The sequence below is a fragment of the Euprymna scolopes genome, chromosome 24 (assembly GCF_053919585.1).
Source record: "Euprymna scolopes isolate OS-2025 chromosome 24, ASM5391958v1, whole genome shotgun sequence".
In the NCBI taxonomy this organism is placed as follows: Eukaryota; Metazoa; Mollusca; class Cephalopoda; order Sepiida; family Sepiolidae; genus Euprymna; species Euprymna scolopes.
Genome location: NC_136505.1, coordinates 66,614,732 through 66,635,728, shown reverse-complemented (window position 1 = coordinate 66,635,728; position 20,997 = coordinate 66,614,732). Strand labels below are relative to the sequence as shown.

General features: G+C 30.3%; 1 protein-coding gene across 1 annotated transcript in view; it reads right to left on the bottom strand.

Annotated features, from left to right (window-relative positions):
- The window catches only part of LOC145246762 (sucrase-isomaltase, intestinal-like), a 1,547,717-nt gene that overhangs the window by 1,510,087 nt on the left and 16,633 nt on the right, over positions 1–20,997 (bottom strand). Inside the window, exon 2 of the mRNA XM_080108534.1 lies at positions 7,266–7,443. Within this exon, the coding sequence (XP_079964660.1) occupies positions 7,266–7,441 (176 nt within the window). The 5' untranslated portion in view covers positions 7,442–7,443. The remainder of the gene's footprint in view (positions 1–7,265; positions 7,444–20,997) is intronic.

Genomic DNA, 20,997 nt, shown 5'->3' with positions numbered 1-20,997 from the left:
GAGCGACGAGGATAAATTAGTATTTATTCTGCTCTCATGACGTCATCCATCAAATGAGTATGTTCTTCTTTAAAGCACTACTGCTCGTTGGTCATGATACAATTCTTTAAACTCATAAATAAGATATATATATATATATATATATATATATATATATTATACAAATATATTAACAGTATTAAATAACTAACAAGAAACTAAATAAATAAACTATAAAATAGGAAAATCAAAATTTAAAAAAATATAAATAATTCGCCTCCAACCCTCCTGCACCAACCTTTATAGTCAATGAAAAATATTTTTTTAATTATAAATACACCAAGCCTCAAAGGAAAATAAAAAGAAAACAACAACAATCGCTCCTGCTAATAATCGGATGCGCCGATAGAAAGCGCTTGAGAAGAATATGGCCGAACAACTTTTGGGCGCCATTTTATAATTCACGTCTACTGAAATTAAAAAGTCAGCTAGGCAAATAGAAGAGATATCCAGAAAGATCAGAAAAAAGAATAACTCTGTCGTTTTCAATCAGATGTGCTTGAATATATATATATATATATATATATATATATATATATATATATATATATATATATATATATATATATATACACCTTTAAATAAGCATTCTTTGTTATTATCATGTGGCAATCCTCCAAGGCATTGAATGCCTCTTCCGTTTAAGGGAAAGTGAGGTACGATAGTCTCTAATCTGTTTTCATGATGCAATTATCCTAGGCATTGCATTCACTTTTAAAATGATCCTGCCAAGCATTATCTTCTCGTTTGAAGGTGGTTGTGTATATCTACACTACTGTCATTATACAAATCTGATATATTACTTCTTCCTTTAGTTAAACAACAGGGATACGTTCGCTACTAGTTAAGTGATGATATCAAATTACAGGGGATATTCAAGCGCGTAAATAAGAAATAAGGTTCAGCAGGTTCGCCTTTGGAACAAGGCTAAAGAAAATTGACGTCATACGAGATAATACAAGTACGAAGAGCACAACTCAATTGGAAAATTGAAGAGATAAGACGTCATAAAAATGACTTTAAAATCTGTTATAAGCGAAAGGGGCCATGCCCCGAAAATGTGGAGTACCTCGTTGCTATCAGAGAAAAGAGCAATGTCACAGTCTAATAAAAAAAATGCTCATTTTCCAAATTCGTTATATATTTCTTTGTCTGTATTGTAGTGCCAATTTCCATTCAAGGGCGAGAATTCACCCCCACAGAGAGGTAGCCGCTATATGGCGACGAGAAACGATATTGAATGATGTGTCCTCGGTCTGTGAGAACTGCTGTGCTGGGGCTTGAAGACATGCAGTATGATTTAATTGTACTCTTATGCTTTGCTGATTTGAATTTGGTAACAAGCACATATTTTCTTTGATCGAGGAATACAAAACTTAGGACTTTTGGATTGGAAGTAATGCTACACTTAATGAGGGTGGTGTGGTATGTATTCCTTTTACATGAAATCATTACCTTTTTATTTTTCGGGGCAGAATATTTGGTAATAGCTAACTGAGTACTTTTTACTTCGGAATATTATCAATATTTTTAATTCTTCGGAATATTATTAATTAAGCGACAATTTTTCAGTTTATAGAAAATTTTCAGCGGGGAATTAGCTTTCTATGAACATTTTAATTTTTATCTTTCTGGAGAATTTCTTAAGTACTCTCTAAATTTTCATTTAAGATTTTACTGAGTCATGTGTCGTAAACGCTCGCCAAATATTTCTTTTAGACAAACTAAACTTTTCACTTTAATTAAATGACAAAACTCCAAACGAAAAATAAGAATTAATGAAGAAAAGATTCTATAATGTCACGATTCAGTTAACAAAAGCGTTAAATAATTCAAGAAAATTAAAAAAAACAACTAAGAATAAAATATTTGTTTAATTCATTCTTTGTGTCATTATTTTCTATTATACTAAAGAATATTTCTTAATGAAAATTTCTACACGTTGGCATAAAATACTAAAATATTGTTTAAAGGTTTCGTTACCAAAATGGGTGATATAAAAGACTTGTTAGTTTTGCTTTAAATCGTCGTACGAAAATCTTCTAAATCCTACCACAAAAAGTGGTTCGAAAGACTGGTTACCTTACACAAAAGATGGTCCGAAAGACGTGTTATCCCGACCAAAAGTATTAGTCTGAAAGTTTTCTTTACGCCAGATAAAAGAGTGATCCAAAATATTTGATCGTCCGATAATCTTCTTACCCGTTATCGTTCTAACGTCTTGATCCCCTACCAAAAATAGTGGTCTAATTGTTTTGAAACCATTTCCACATGGGGTGGACCGGAAATTGTTCATATTCTCATTACAAATGGTTGTCCGAAAATCTTGATCCCCTACTAAAAAGATACGAATGTCTTGTTGTGATTGCCGTAAACGATACTCCAAAAGTGTTGTTACCAAAGGTGGTCTGGAAAAAAATTGTTACTACTACCGCAAAGGGTGGTCCGAAATGTTTGTTACCCCGCGACAAAAGTTGTCCGAAAATGTTATCACTCTACCGCAAATGATTGTTAATCCTACCAAAAAGTGGTTGTTCGAAATTCGTTTTACTCTATCACAAAAAGTAGTCTGGAAATCTTATTACATTTACTGCAAAGTGTGATCTGAAAGTTCTGTCATTTCTACCATAAAAGTTAATTTTTTCTCATGTAAATGGTTGTCTGAAAGTTTTGCCACACTTTACTCAAAATGACTACCCTAACGTCTTCCTACCCTGTGAAAAATGGTGGTCCAATTGTCTTATAGTTCTTACAACAAAGGCGCTCCGAGTTTTTTTTTTATTCCTATTACAGAAGGTTAGCCGAAAATCTTGATAACCTATCACAAAGACTTATTTGCATGACTTGTTACCGCTACCACAAATGGTGGTCCGAAAGTCTTGCTACCCCTACGATAAAAGGGTGGTCTGAGAATCTTGCTTCTTTTACCAAAAATGGTCGTTTCGAAAGTCGTGTTACTCCAACCAAAATGTGCCGTGATTAAAAGGGCAAACACAAAACATAAAATAACACAGATTATGACGGTTTAATATAGGTTTTGATGATGTGTGACAATGTCAAAGAAGGTTAATAAATTAACCTATTACATCTTTTCTATTATTGTTTTACTTATTTTTATCTTATTCTAATCTACTTAGTTTATAAAGTGCGGACGTGCGTATGGTGCCTGGATGCAAATGACCAAGCCGTGTGTGAGATGACATCACGGCATGTAAAAAGAAATAAGATTATAAAAAGAACGTGGGCGCAGACCGATGATCACAATCAAGTGAAAAAAGGCAGATAGACGAGAAGTCGAGCGCGGCACGAGAATTAGGAATTAAAGTCTTTTCTTTAAAACCTGAAACAGCGAGTTTAATTTTTTCCTCTTTCTTTCTTATATTCCTTGCGATGGAGTCTACAACGTGTTGAGTCTCTGCATGTTAATACGTGTGGACTACTTTATACTTATTTTGTTTTATTTCCATCAAAGTGAATGACTATAATTCACAATACATGTTTTGTATTGTTGCACTGCTTATTTTTCTGTTGTTATTTTTTTATGGACTTGAAGAGATTTGAAACACTCTGTACTTTATCTATAGATAAACATTCAGATGGACTTTATAAAGTAGTTTTTTCACGTGATGTGATTTCGTACAAATGGACTTCTGCCAATTTAGAAAAAGATAAACTGCACATCAAAGGTTAATTGAGATGGTATGATAACAATACCTCAATATTTTCACGTTTTAGTTTTTACTTTTTAAATGTTCTAAATTTTTATTTTCATTTCAGATTTTACAGCACATCATCTGGATTTCTACAGCAATAATTTTTTAAAGATACATGTAAGCTTTTTTCATTGTTAACACAAAGGATGGTAACCGGGGTGATGATATGGACATTAAACTTCAATCTTGATGTCATCAGTTCAAACCTTTTAGATACTTTTATTAATGAGTCATGAAGCCTGGATATCAAAATAGGTAAAGGAAGAATACGGAACAAGTAACAGCTGGTGTGATATTAGCCCTGAAGAAAGAAATATACATCTCGAATTCACAAGCGGTCACCAGTTGCCTGTATACCTCGGTAATTGGAAAATGGAATGCAGCACTTAGCATTTCATTCGTGCTTGCTTTAATAGAGAGTGGACGCGCGCATGCAAATACCGAGCCGTGTGCAAAGAAAAGATTATAAAAGAACATGTGTACAGACTGACGATGACGTTCGAGAGCATGATCGAGAGCACGTTCGAAACGACTTTCGAGAGGACAGAGGTCAGAGAGAAGCACAATCACGGTTAATTCGGAAAAGTACCCGGAAATAAATGTTGCTGTTACAAAAAAGTCGAGTTATTACTTGTCCTATGTTCCTTGATACTTACGCTGCTACAACGTGTTGGGTCTACGTGTGTAAACGTGTGTGTAAAGTTACACTGGTTAAACACCACATCACTTAACTTTAGTTATCTAACGAAAACCTGTGCGTCAACATATTATTCCATAAAAAGAGTACTATTATTAAAATAAATTAACTTAAATGAAATTTAATTAAATCAAAACTTTTATGATTATACGATTAACTCTGACTCGTTCCGGTCCTGGATTTGACCTTATACTATATCCGATGGTGGGGCCTCAGCTTGCGGGTTTTGTGGAGTGTAGGGTCACCCTTTAATTGCCATTCTCCCAGGTCCACTCTGACCCAGAGTGGTAGTACCTGTTAGAGTCCCAACTATGGGTTAAATAGAAACCGACTTGAAAAAAAACATATTCTATTAAAACATGTTTTTTCAAAATCACTGGATTCGACATTAAATAACCTGAAAAGGGTTGATATGCCATAAAACAAAAACAACCAATCAACTGACTCGTTCGAGGTTTAATAATTATTACAAAGAAAGTATACCAGTAATATTTGAATTATTTTATTTTACATTGGCATTAATTTTTTTTCAATACAATATGTGTGTGTGTGTGTGTGTGTGTGTGTGTGTGTGTGTGTGTGTGTGTGTGTGTGTATGTGTGTGTGTGTGTAATATAATAATTCTTCAAGTTCCGAATATTAAGTTTTTTTAGTTAGTCATTAATTACTTTTCAAAAAGTATACATTACAATATTGTTTCGTATTGCGACTAATAAGTCCGCAAAATTATGTTACTACATATTTAGTCACGTACTCATCAAATGTTTACCTTAAAAAAAAACTTATAAAAGCACAAATTCGGACAACTTATCCAATAAAAAGGCATCTATTTGTTTTGGACTTTTTTCAAAATTTACAACATTTATACATAAACAATGTTTTGTTGTTTTTTGTTTTGTTTTTCATTATAAAAAGCTATATTTATGAAAAAGATGTGTTAATCCATTACAATTTATGAAAAAGATGTGTTAATCCATTACAATCGTTTGAAGTAAATTATATATATATATATATATATATATATATATATATATATATTAAAATATATTTTAATTTCACACAAATTTTATGTAATAGCTAGAGCTCAAACCATGAGAACAATAATTATTTAAAAAATATTCTAGATTTCATGTAAATACTTTATTATTACACAATTATTTCTGCCCATTCCGAAAATATATTTTTTCATGACATACAAAATATCTTAAGCATTAACGAAAAGGATTCATGAGTGAAGCAAAGAAAAACAATTAAATTTGGATTTTTTTGTCATACCCTGCATGAATTTTGATTTTTTTTGTCATACCCTGTAATATTGTACTTAGTCTAAAATATTGCACTTAGTCTACGAAAAAGCTTCATCATTGTACAAATGTATACTAAGGAATATTTTTCGTGTTTTTACATTCTGTATTCGGAATGGTTGGAAACTACTGCCTCATAATGATGTGTGTTTAGACAAAATCTGGAATTTTGTCTTATATGTATTTTATCAATAAGAATAACATTAACAATGTACTTATATGTATTTTATCAATAAGAATAACATTAATAATGTACTTATATGTATTTTATCAATAAGAATAACATTAATAATATACTTATATGCATTTTATCAATAAGAATAACATTAATAATATACTTATATGTATTTTATCAATAAGCATAACATTAATAATGTATTTATATGTATATTATCAATAAGAATAACATTAATAATATACTTATATGTATATTATCAATAAGAATAACATTAATAATGTATTTATATGTATTTTATCAATAAGAATAACATTAATAATATACTTATATGTATTTCATCAATAAGAATAACATTAATAATGTACTTATATGTATTTTATCAATAAGAATAACATTAATAATATACTTTTATGTATTTTATCAATAAGAATAACATTAATAATATACTTATATGTATTTTATCAATAAGAATAACATTAATAATATACTTATATGTATTTTATCAATAAGAATAACATTAATAATATACTTATATGTATATTATCAATAAGAATAACATTAATAATATACTTATATGTATATTATCAATAAGAATAACATTAATAATGTATTTATATGAATTTTATCAATGAGAATAACATTAATAATGTATTTATATGTATTTCATCAATAAGAATAACATTAATAATGTACTTATATGTATTTTATCAATAAGAATAACATTAATAATATACTTTTATGTATTTTATCAATAAGAATAACATTAATAATATACTTATATGTATTTCATCAATAAGAATAACATTAATAATATACTTATATGTATTTTATCAATAAGAATAACATTAATAATGTATTTATATGTATTTTATCAATAAGAATAACATTAATAATGTACTTATATGTATTTTATCAATAAGAATAACATTAATAATATACTTATATGTATTTTATCAATAAGAATAACATTAATAATATACTTATATGTATTTCATCAATAAGAATAACATTAATAATATACTTATATGTATTTTATCAATAAGAATAACATTAATAATATACTTATACGTATTTTATCAATAAGAATAACATTAATAATGTACTTATATGTATTTTATCAATAAGAATAACATTAATAATATACTTAGCTTAACATTAAATTGCAGTTTCATGTTATTATCGATCATCAGAAAAGTCTCCGACCAAGTTCAATGGATGGTGGTCGCACACATTTCTAGTGATTAGGAATACTATGAAACTGCAGTAAAATGTTAATCTTAACACATAGATATGGATATATGTGTACATATGGGTTTTGATTGTATGCATTTTACCTGAAAGTGATACATTTATCCTTTCCAATGTTTTTTTCGTATGGTAGAGCGAGAGGAATTTGAGGCATCTCCGGAACTTTGGTTGGAGGAATTTCTGGCAAAATGATGAAACCTTGCGCCCATGAAGAGAAGGTCCCAAAGATGACAAATAATGTAATTACTTTATGGAGTTCCATCGCTGCAAACAGAAAAAAGGATTTATCAAATTACGTCATTAATTTCGAAATCAAACAGAAGCAAAAAAACGCAGATTTCTGTTCATAGTCAGGAACTAATATACTTTCAAATCGAGATTTATGACTATAAAGCATAATTTAAATAACCTCAATATTTTACTGTAGTTTCATAATTGCGTACTGATTTGAAGTAGTTTTAAAAATACACTTGACATTGCTAAATAGTGTGATCCATTTTAATAATGATTTTCAGTTTTAATCGAGAATCAGAGATAAAACCACAATTATTCAGTGACGTGCTTTCAGACATCTTGTTATTGGGCCAACAAAGAAAGCGAAGTCTTCTCCGTCATGAACGACAATCTTGATACAGCTGGGGAGTCGTACAAAATACCTAGTTTTGAAACCTACACTTGATTACGAAGCATATAGGCTTCGTGTATTGCTAGGCTTGCGCCCCTTATTTATTTATTAGTCCAGAGTACCATCCTCAGGAATTTTCTCAGATTTCTTCCGGGGGAAATGACGATTACATAGTGTGATCTTGCCGTTTCCATCAAACCATATCCGTATTTTCTATTACTCTTTATCTCGACAACTCTTCTCGGTTTTTTTTTCTCATCATCGCGGATAAGCTCCTCCTGATTCTGCAGCTGAACAGATTCGACAACCTGAAACTGTAAGATTAAACGGCTGTGCATGTTGTGCTGTTCTTTGTTTAGCACATGCCTTTTTGCTATCGTCCTTTTTCTCAATTCTTTAGTTTCTGTTCAATCTGGTGCTTCCCGCGAAGTATATGGAGATCTATGATTGTTCGACCATATAATATTTTGGGTTTATTTTCTTGAGTAAAACAATGAATACTCTTGCCATTTTCTGTCTTTCTCTTTATCTGAACAACATGGAAATACTTGTGCGTCATTCAGTTTCACATGATTAGTTTCGGCCGCTCTTGTTCTTACAGATTGGGGATGCAGGTTTGAGAGCTTGTCTGCGTTCTCGAAATCACAACCTTATAGACACAGATCAAGCTAAAGATTGGCGAAGAGAGTTAGGATAAGTTTTGTAGTCCCTATCTTGCAATAGCAGCTTTTCATTTCCGTTCTCAGGCTGTTTAATGCTTCTGAGCCCCATGAAGGTTCCGATGCTTGTAGAATAGGGACATTCTCTGACCCTCTAGAATTTAAATATCTTGGCGCTACCTTTACAGCAACGGAAGTATGTATACCTGCGACATTCTTCTAGACTTCACCCGAAAAAGGAAGTTGCATTTATATCCTGGTCAGGAGAAACAACGACGTTAGGGTTTTTGCAATTTCTTACCGGGAGATATCGACGTCCTACTACATACAGCGCCTGATATTCGAAAATAGTCACTCATCCGATACTAATTAGAATTAACGTTGCTTAACTTTGATGATCTGACGAGAACTGGTGTGTCAACGTGATTATGCCGTATTGCCACCGGATAGGGGGATAGAAAATTTTCTCATAAGAATTCTGCCGCCTGCAACAACACCATTCTTCAAAGCAGAAAATCAAGCACACAGTAAAAGCGGAATATACCAAACTTCTATCAAAGTAAAAAACAGATGTAACCTTAAAAGGCATCTTGCTGCTCTCCTCCCCACCTAAATTGCCTCGTATGAACCTTCTCCTACAACAGTAACCCCTTAAGTTTCAGTGGCAATATGCCTCGTTTTGGGTGAAAACAAGTCAAACAAATATTGAAGAGTTGCATAATGTGCACATGTAAAATCCCAATTAGGATCCGATAATTGTGTATGGAGCGACACGGTATCGATGCCTGAGACATCGATCCTATCCGCGGTTAGAGATGAAAGCTTCCACGAACTGATAGACGTCTATCATTAAAGAAAAAGTTTGGATATACGGACAGTTCATATCAATAATATAAGGCTCAGAATAGTAAAAGAAATAATTATTATAATAAGGTAATGCCACTTCAAGAAAATTGGAGCAGACAAAATCGACCGCCTGAGATTTAACCAGGTAGATACCGCAGAGTTCAAAGAATCCAATCCGGCACATTTGCCGGAAGGTCACAGAATAATAAAAATATTGATGACGCTAAAAGTCAATTATATAGGAAAACTTAGTATGATAATTATACATATTGATAGTACTATTTATAGAGTACGCTGCTATTCAGATTTGTGGTATATATATATAAATATATATATATATATATATATGGTGGATTCTCTCATCGAAGACGATGAATGAGGGTTCAGTATGCAATCTTCAGCAGCTCCCAAGCTCTGTGGCACCACATGCGTAATTGCAATCCTGTAGACGTCCGGCACACTCCTCCACAGATGGTGAACTTTCATATGCTCGTCGGTCAAAGATTCCTTCTCGAGTGAACAGATAACCCTGCTTTGCTGCGTGCTCTGAAACCACAATGGCATACATATTCATTTTTAGGTGGATGTTTCTTGTGTTTTGCCTTCATATTTGCACGAAGGGCGTCCCTATGACAAAGGTGGTTATGTTCAAATTCTTTGGTCCCCAGGAAACACATCTTCCTCCATTTTTTGCAATCCCCTGCTGCACTCTCCCAGGAATCTCAGAGAAATTCCACAAGTTTCAGGTTGTCTTTTAGTTTATCTTGTAACGAGGCAGGGGACGCCCTATTGGACGGCAAGAATTTGTCAGTTGCCCATAAAAAAGTTGCTTAGGAACTCTTGAGTCATCCATTCTTACAAGATGACCCGACCACCGCATTTGTATCCTGATCAAAAATGATTCAATACCAGTGATTTCACATCTCTCCAGTAATTCACTATTCGGAACACAATCCTGCCATCCAAAATTGCAAATAAAACGCAGACATCTCATATGGAAGGAGTCAAACTGATTTATATGCTTGCGGTACAAGGTCCATGTTTCGGCACAATACAGAAGAGTAGGCAGAACAACAGATTTGTAGACTGCCACCTTTACTTTTAGAAACACATCGTGGCTGTTCCAGAGTCTGTGTCGCAACCTACCAAATGCCTCACTAGCTTTATTAATTCTACATTGGATGTCCTTTTCAAATTTAGCATCATCAGACACAATAGAGCCGAGGTATGTAAAAGAAGATACTGTTTTCAAAGCTTTACCATCAACATATACCACTGGTTGTGAAGAGGACGTAGTGTTTGGTTTTGGCTGGTGAATAATTTCAGTCTTTTTTATGCTAATTGTAAGACCGAAGGCCTTACATGCACCAGAAAAGCTATTGAGGATGTTCTGCATGTCATCAAGACTATGTGTGTAGTATTGGGAATCCCAGCTTAATTGCTATATAGGTAGTTTTAGAAATAGAAGTTATATAAGTATATTTTGGGTTTCCCATCAGCAAGTTGGCAGGGTCTCAAAAGTTTAGGTTTGACAGGTATCAACCTAGAGAGAATGCACCGGAAATTATGGGTGACACGGGAATTATGGTCGTAGGCTTCCGGTTGACGACCACATGGGCGGAGAGTGGTTTAGGCAGCAGAGGAATGCAGATTGGAGATTTCAGGTCTCTCCCGACAATCAGGGTTCGAGATGATAGGCTTGCCTTGAAATAAAAGATTGAAGCTTCAAATCCATCTTGTTTATCGATGCATCTGTCTGCAATGACCACTCCCCACGAGATGGACACCAGCGTCCAAGAAGGCATCATCCGCTGGCCAAGGCAACCAGGTGTGTACGCATTATACAAGGCACATACACGTCTCGAAGACTTTCAAGGCAAGAAACGGTGTAAGGTTAAGAACACACACACATATAACAGTGAACTGCACGTAACATACGTAAGGGCATTCACACACACGTATATAAGTAAGAACGTTGATAAAAACACAGACTCTTAGTGGTGGTAAACGTAAAAGTAAGAAGTAAACGAAATAGTAAAGTGAACAAATAAATAATAAATAGAAGGGCGCAAAAGCATTCTTTTAACAAGTGTAGTAAGTGATAATCACTGCCAGTCGAGAGATTCAGACTTATTGACAAAGTCACAATTGACTGCGTAGCTCTTTGCACCTCAAGGACACCGACAACTAACACTAGAATTGACAAAAAAATAAGTGTCTATAAATGACAAATCAGTGGGCATGTATAGTAAACGGTCAGAAAGTGTTCAACGATAGGAAGTCGAAATATTGCATTTGCACTGAAATTTACCCCTTTTTCTTAACTTTCTAAAAAGTTATTTATTTGGATTCTTCAAATTGCTGTTGTCATCTTGAGGTCCCGAGTTCGACAAGATACACCTGAAGAAGGTCGGGGTTACATCGACCGAAAATGACACTCAAGATGAGAATAGTAATCCGACGAATCCAAATAACACGAATAACCAATGCTCATCTAAAAGTTCAGAAAGGAAATTTCTAAAGAAGGTCCAACTATATTTTTCTTAAGGGTCCTTTTTAATTATAATATTTAAATCGTATTCATAAATATATGTATGTTTGAGAACTTAATAACCTTTATCGCGAAACATCGGTACAAAAGTGAATACGTTTACAAACTTTTGGTCTCGATGAGGTACACTGAATACGAAATCACAAATGTATTCATATTTGATGAAGCTCTGCCTTGTATTGAGAATTTGTGAAAAATAAAATTGGTTTAAAGTTCTTTTTTAATCATATATTTGAATGAACTTGTTCATTTTATTTATATATATATATATATATACGTAAAAATTGATTAGAATAATATATATATAATATTATATATATATTAATAAGAATAACACACACACACACACACACACATATATATATATATATATATATATATATATATATATATACCATATATTTCGGCGTATAAGACGACCCTTTAAGTTAAAAAAAATCATCTTTATAAACCAATATTTCATAAAATATCGAGTGTTTCAATCTCTAGCCTAGGCTAAACAAACATGGTTTCGTGATTTAGCAGTCGTCTTATACAACCGATATATGAAATGATTATGAAAATTTGCTCCAATTTTGTACCTCGTCTTATCTGACGGTCGCCGAAATATACAGTATATATACTACATATTGCTTACTACATGCATATATTAGATTATTTAGCCTATTAAAAACGGAGAAAGTTATAAGCTTTCCACTTAGAATGAGTGCTTTATACCATGAATCAGATTTACATACGTGAGAAAACTAAGTTCAATCTCACCGTTGAAGTACATAATTAATTAGTCATATAGTTTTTCTGTCTATAATTAAATCCTTTCCAACAATGTCTCCTTGCGTTTGTAAGACAATCACGATCACAAATGAAACGACGACAAGATGAAGCACTTGCAAAAACGAAACCCATATAAACACCTGCGCACGTACGTATAAAAAGATATTGATTTATTTAGTTGTTTATCGCTCATGGATTAGAACGTAATATTTGCGATTAATGTTTGATGAAAATATAAAGTGAATGTGACAGTGACACGGATGAGAGAAATCGTGCGATAAATGAGAATATGTAGATCTGCTCTTAGAGAGTGCAGTGACGCATGAGGAATTAGAATCACATGATCATATCCAAATAGAGCTCGCAGATAAGAATTTTGATAGATTAGTAAGCAGACGCTTATATTTTTTTAATTAAAAGGACAGCGTAATTGGATGTCCTAAATATGTTAATTACACCTATTATTATGGTATACAAGTAATCTTTAAAAAATAAATAATTTAAAATTTATTTTACGCATTAATAATTAAGAAATTTGAAATAAAGAAATGTAGGATTCTTTTTAGTAATGTTGTCAATTAATGCTACTATTTGGTTTGTTTTTAATAATGTTTCTATTTTTATTATCTTCCCGGCAGGATAAAGTATTTTCTGAAAGGAATTAAAATGGTTTATATTTGATTGTACTGAGTAGCATCGGTATCGGTTATTTAGAATTATGGTTGATTTTTTATGTTTTAGGAAGGAAGTTGTCGCTTACAAAAGTAAGAAATATGCATATTAAGTTTATTATATTGATATATACGAAAACGGTAAGGTATTTCCATTAAATTATAAAACAAAGAAAAAAATATGGTTGACGAATGTTTAGAACTCGAGTAAACGATGGGTAACAATAAACTAAAACAAAGGTTTTAAGTAATTTTATTTAAGAAACCATACGTGTATGACTGCGGGATAAGGATTTAACATTGTTGAATTAAACAATGCGATATGAAAGGTGAAAATTCGTACTTCCATGTTGTTTATTGTAAATTTATTCACTTGCATCGGCGCCTTCGTCACCTGTTGAAGTATTAATAACAGTTTTGTAAAAATTATGTTATTCTTTCGTAACCTGTTGAAGTATTAATAACAGTTTTGTAAAAGTTATGTTATTCCTTCGTAACCTGTTGAAGAATTAATAACAGTTTGTAAAAATTATGTTATTTTTTCGTAACCTGTTGAAGTATTACAAACAGTTTTGTAAAAGTTATGTTATTCTTTCCACACCTGTTGAAGAATTACTAACAGTTTTGTAAAAATTATGTTATGCTTTCGTCACCTGTTGAAGTATTAATAACAGTTTTGTAAAAAGTATGTTATGCTTTCGTAACCTGCTGAAGTATTAATAACAGTTTTGTAAAAATTATGTTATGCTTTCGTAACCTGTTGAAGTATTACTAACAGTTTTGTAAAAATTATGTATATTTTCATCACTTGTGAAAGTATTAATAACAGTTTTGTAAAATTTATATTCTTTCGCCACTTGCTGAAGTATTAATAATAGTTTTGTAAAAATTATGTTATTTTTTCGTCACCTGTTGAAGTATAAATAACAGTTTTGTAAAAATTATGTTATCCTTTCGTAATCTGTTAAAGTATTAATAAAAGTTTTTTAAAATTATGTTATTCCTTTGTCACCAGTTTAAGCATAAATAACAGTTTTGTAAAAATTATGTTATCCTTTCGTCGCCTGTTTAAGTATTATTAACAGTTTTGTATCAATTATGTGATTCTTTCGTCATATGCTGAAGTATAAATAACAGTTTTGTAAAAATTATGTTATTCTTTCATCACCTTTCGAAGTATTAATAACAGTTTTGTAAAAATTACGTTATTCTTTCGTCACCTGTTAAAGTATTAATAACATTTTTGTAAAAATTATGTTATTTTTTCGTAACCTGTTGAAGTATTGATAACAGTTTTGTAAAAATTATGATATTCCTTCGTCACTTGTGAAAGTATTAATAACAGTTATGTAAAATTTATATTCTTTCGCCACTTGTTGAAGTATAAATAACAGTTTTGTAAAAATTGTGTGATTCTTTCGTCACCTGTTGAAGTATAAATAACAGTTTTGTAACAATTATGTGATTCTTCCGTCACCTGTCGAAGTATTAATAACAGTTTGGTAAAAATTATGTTATTGTTCCGTCACCTGTTAAAGTATTGATAACAGTTTTGTAAAAATTATTATATTCTTTCGTCGCCAATCCTATTAATAACAGTTTTGTAAAAATAATGTTATTCTTTCGTCACCTGTTGAAGTATAAATAACAGTTTCGCAAAAATTATGTGATTACTTTCGTCACCTGTCGAAGTACAAATAACAGTTTTTAAAATTATGTTACCCTTTCGTCACCTGTTGGAGTATGTATAACAGTTTTGTAAAAATTATGTTACTCTTTCGTCACCTGTTGAAGTATAAATAACATTTTTGTAAAAATTATGTTATTCTTTCGTCACCTGTTGAAGTATTAATAACAGTTTTGTAAAAATTATGTTAATATTTCGTCATCTGTTGAAGTATTAATAATAGTTTTGTAAAAAGTATGTTATCCTTTCGTCACCTGTTGAAGTATAAATAACAGTTTTGTAAAAATGATGTTATCCTTTCGTCACCTGTTGAAGTATAAATAACAGTTTTGTAAAAAATTACATCATTCTTTCGTCACCTGTTGAAGTATTAATAATAGTTTTTAAAAATGGTGTTATTCTTTCGTCACCTATTAAAGTATTAATAACAGTTTTTAAAAATTATGTTATTCTTTCGTCACCTGTTGAAGTATTACTAACGGTTTTGTAAAGATTACGTTATTCTTTCGTCACCTGTTGAAGTATTACTAACGGTTTTTAAAAATTATGTTATTCTTTCGTCACCTGTTGAAGTATTACTAACAGTTTTGTAAAAATTATGTATATTTTTCATCACTTGTGAAAGTATTAATAATAGTTTTTTAAAATGATGTTATTCGTTCGTCACCTGTTGAAGTATTAATAATAGTTTTTAAAAATTATGTTATTCTTTCGTCACCTGTTGAAGTATAAATAACAGTTTTGTAAAAATTATGCTATTCTTTCGTCACCTATTAAAGTATTAATAATAGTTTTTAAAAATTACGTTATTCCTTCGTCACCTGTTGAAATATTAACAATAGTTTTGTAAAAATTATGTTATTCTTTTGCTTATATCGCACTTGGTATAATTGCAAAATTCCGAGCTTTTTTTGTAAATCTGGCTGTATTCTTTACAGATCAAAGACTTTATCCGACATGTTTTCCTGAGGTTCTACAAAAATCAAAAATCAACGTTAGTCCATTTTACCTCAATGTCCGAAACGATATTTTAAATTTCGGTTTTAAACCCGTTTCAAAATTATTTTTATTTTCCGTTGAAAACATTATTGGTAGTATTTCAAGGAATGTTGCGATGGCTAAATATTTCTCAAATGCGTTTAAAATAGTCGTTTTGTTTTGTTTTTTGTTTGTTTGTTTTTTCATCACGTGGTTCCGAGTTGAGATTACTTTCTCCGTGCTTTTAACATGTCTTCTGTTATGTTATTAGATATTTTTCTTTTTCTTAGCTATGTATGTTCACAATTGATAAAAAAGAGAGATAAATTGAGTCGTTGATTTAAACTGTCAGGTTTTGTTTTCTTTGCAGTTAAGAAAAAAAGTACAAGTGTGCAAAGAAAACAAGGTATTCGGATGATTTTGTCGGTTTCGCAGTATCATAGTAAACCACAAGGAGAACTGTGATAAAAAGAAATTAGGAAAGAAGTGGAATGGACAAATAGACGCGAAAAAAATAGCCTCGATAATTGAAAGGACGATAAACAGAAAGTTGGAGAACGGAACCAGTCCAAAGCAGAAAAAAATGATCTCCAGTCATGTACAGACTTATATGTGATATATATATATATATATATATATATATATATATATATATATATATATATATATATATATATATATAAGAGGTGACTTCAATAAATTTTCAGATTTTCTTTTTTCGTGTGGGCACTTTTATTGATAGTGCACACATGAAACTGTAGTCCCCTTTGAAGTAATCTCCTCCGGCTGCAATGCACTTGTACTGTTCCAACAACTTCTGAAAGGTCCCATGAAAGTCGTCTTATGTGACTGTGTAAATGACCCTCGTCACAGCCCCACCCATCTCCTCGATAGTCTTATAGCTTAACAGCCTCTAAGGTTTTCCTTGAGCTTAGGGAATAAGCAAAACTCATATGTAGCAAGGTCTGTAGTATAGGAAAGGTTAGGAACTATCTTGAGCTCATAACAACGTCTTTTTTTCTGATCTTCTCTGAGCATCCGTAGGACAAACTCTGCGCAAATCTTCTGCGTCTTCAGTTTCTCGCGAATAATTTTGTGTGCAGTTCGCACACTGACATCAAAATATGCACTTAATGTCTCTGTAGACACACGCCGGACCTTATCCACAAAATTCTTTATTTGGCCAATAAACTTTGGTGTTCTGACTGTCCTAATCCTCCCACACCTCTCACCATCCTTTATAGACTCGCTGCCTTCCTTGAATCTCTTATGTTCCTCAAAAACTGATGCTCGATTCATGAACGATGGTCCAAAAGCAGTCTGGAGCATTCCATATGTTTCTGTAGCATTTTTCCAAGTTTAAAACAGAATTGCATATCGTTCTTCTTCACGTCCGAATTGCATTTTAATTATAAAAAACATCAAACGGAAATGGGATGATGTGAAAATATTAGACGTTGTGTTGTAATGACAATTTTTTATATTCATAATAAATTATGAGTAGAATTAAATTCTCTAGAGTTGATTTAAATGCTCATTTAATTTAGTTGAAAAAAAAAAGAAAGTATTACATGATTGGTGAGTTGACCCAAATAAATAAACTAAATGTGATAATAGAAAAATACATATATAAACATTAGTTATAATCAGACATAACTATGGAATGAACATGATATAGGTAGTAGAATCTTTTTTTGCATTAATTAGGCGTTAATAATTTTATTTTTAAAATTATAGGGTAAAATTTTTAAAAATATTAATTAATATACGGAATTGAGCATGTGGAACTTAAAATATTCTAACTATTGGTCTAATTACATTATTTAAACATGTAAAAAATCACTTTAACCCAAAATTTCAAATTAAAAAGAAACAAAAAAATGATAAATGGGAGGATAGGAGAATATAAAATATTATGTTATAATAACAACATTAACATAGAACAAAAGAAAAAAGATTAAATCATCAAATATTATTTTAAATAATAAATTAAAGTAATAAATTATTATAGCCATTTATTAAATTAAAATAATAAATTATTATACCGGTTTAATAAATTAAAATAATAAATTATTATACCCATTAAATAAATTAAAATAATAAATTATTATACCCATTAAATAAATTAAAATAATAAATTATTATACCCATTTAATAATTTAAAATAATAAATTATTATACCATTAAAAAAATTAAAATAATAAATTATTATACCCATTTAATAAATAAAAATAATAAATTATCATACCCATGTAATAAATTAAAATAATAAATTATTATACTCATTTAATAAATTAAAATAATAAATTATTATATGATTAGTGTACTTTAAACTGGTGTGGTAGAATCCGCCGAATTAGCATACGTATAAATATGGTTAGTACCGTAAAGACGGGAGAGACTCAACGAGAAACCCAACGAGAGACTCAGAGAGACTAGGAGATCGAGAATCGACTACTACCCAGCCGACACCTTTTCTAGGGACGGTCTCCTCAAGACTATACCAATGATATAGGTAGTAGAATATAAATATTGTATATACTTTCTTGTGCTCAGTATATCTTTTCTATTTTACTTTTGCGTTGTAGTTATTCATTTCCGTGTGTTCAGTCGAGTTTCAATATTAACATAAATACAAATGGAAAAATTATTTATTTAAGTTAAGTAAATTGTACTAACCAATTTAACTAATTTCAATAAATAATTATTATTACTTGATTGAAGAATATTTGTATAAACATTTACACATGATAAAAATTAATTTTTGGAATAAATCTTTCAAATAATTTAAATTAAAGTAAATAGATAAATAAAATAAATAAAAATTAAAAAGCAGTAATAATTAAATAAATAAAATTAATTAATTAACTAGTAAGGTTATAAATGTATAATAGTTCAAATTAAAACTAAATTTTTTTTAATATAAATGGATATAAATTAAAACAAAATTAAATTAAAACAAAATTAAATTAAAACAAAATTAAACAAAATATACGAATTAATTCATGAATATATTATTAAAGTGAAATACATGTGAATAATAATCACAATTAGATAATATTAATTAAAAAAAGAATCTCAAGTACTTTATTATTACTGTAGAATTTAGGGAGGAAATTTTAAATAAATAAAGTATGTGATATAATTTTATTATACTAAGATACAATTAAAAATAATAAAAATTGAGATATATTTGAATTCAATAAATTAGAGTACAGGAAAAATTATTGTGGAAAGATAACTAACAGACGTACCAGCTCATTGTTGATTCGAATCATAATTTAACTCAGATTATTGATAAATCAAATCTAATAAATATGGATTAATTTATATATAATTTTTTAAATGTTAATATTTTATTTATATAAATAATATAATCAATTAAAATACAAATTGAATTAATAAATAAATGATATACAATAAAATAAAAATAGAACTAGATAAATATATTAGTTATCGACCTTTGACTGATTTTAACCAAATTACGATAAAAATATTGTAAATGTAAATCTTGTATTAAGATAAGTAAGATAAATGAAAAATAATCAAATGACAAGAAAGGATTATGGTTTATGTAATAATAAAATTAATTAAAAGAAAGGGTTATGGTTTGTGTAATAATAACTTTAATTAAAAGATTAACAAACTTAAATTCCAAGGAGATACAAAATTTAAGTCTAACAATTGTTATTACCAGAAATAAAATACAAATATTTTTGTAATTAGTTTCGTATAAAATTAAAGAAATATATAGACATATATTATATATAGATATATATTATAATTATTAATATTATCTAAGTATATATAAATAATAAAAAATAATAAATTAATAAATATTAAATAAAGTATTTTAGTAGTGTGTATCAAAATGAATACAGTTTTTTAACGCAGAAATTCACATTTTCTTAAGTTTATTTTAAAAATCAAAATGGCGTGATTAAAGATAAAATAAAAAGTAATTGCAGCTTCTCTTCCAATTTTCGAATTTTATAGCCATGCCCAAAATGCATTCTTTTCTTCTGATGGATTGATAGTTGCTATTTCTACTGAGTAGTTAAGGTCAGAATAGATTCTTTGATTGATATGATAATTAAATGAACGATTTTGCGCTACAAAACAACTCCTGGCAAGAATTGTGAATGTTAACGTACCTAAAAGAATAAATTGTAAGATGTTGACATCATGAAATTTGGAATACAGACTTTAGCCATGTATTAGTTATATTCTCTGTAATTACATTGATTTTTATAAATCAATTGTTTGGTATAAATAAAAGATGAAATATAATTGAAAAAACATATTTATATATATATATATATACTAACAGGCCGTCCTAAACATATTTAGAAAGAAATATATATATATATATATGAAGGGTATTTTACAACCGGCCAATGTCGGACGGCCTGTTAGTATATATATATATATATATATATATATATATATATATATATATATACTAACAGGCCTGTTAGTATATATATATATATATATAAAATATATTTTAGTCATCGACATACAGACCTGTTTCGTTGTTTCACAACTCATCAGTGCCACTAGACTAACACCTCTCCCAAGCCGAGGATCGAACCTAGAACCGTCGTGATGACAGTCGGCAGTCCTACCCCCTGACTACGGAATCGGTGGCCGAAATTAACCTGTCCGAACGTCTATTTTAAATAAACACCCGTCCGCTATATATATACTAACAGGCCGTCCGGCATTGGCCGGTTGTAAAATACCCTTCAATATAGTATTTTGATTAATGTAGATTTCATATTTATTATTATATTATACAGGACCCAATATATAGTAATGACTTTAAAAGATTTTTAAAAAATGACTCGTGCGCCACCACCGAGAATCGAAACCAAAACGTTATGCTTACGATTTACTTTCTCTTTTGACGCTAATGCCTGAGCTATGAAGACATGATTGCCGCGAGGCAAAAAATTAAAACATGACCCAATAGCTATTACGTTACGCATGCATATTCGTAATGCCACCGTTCGACCTTTACCTGA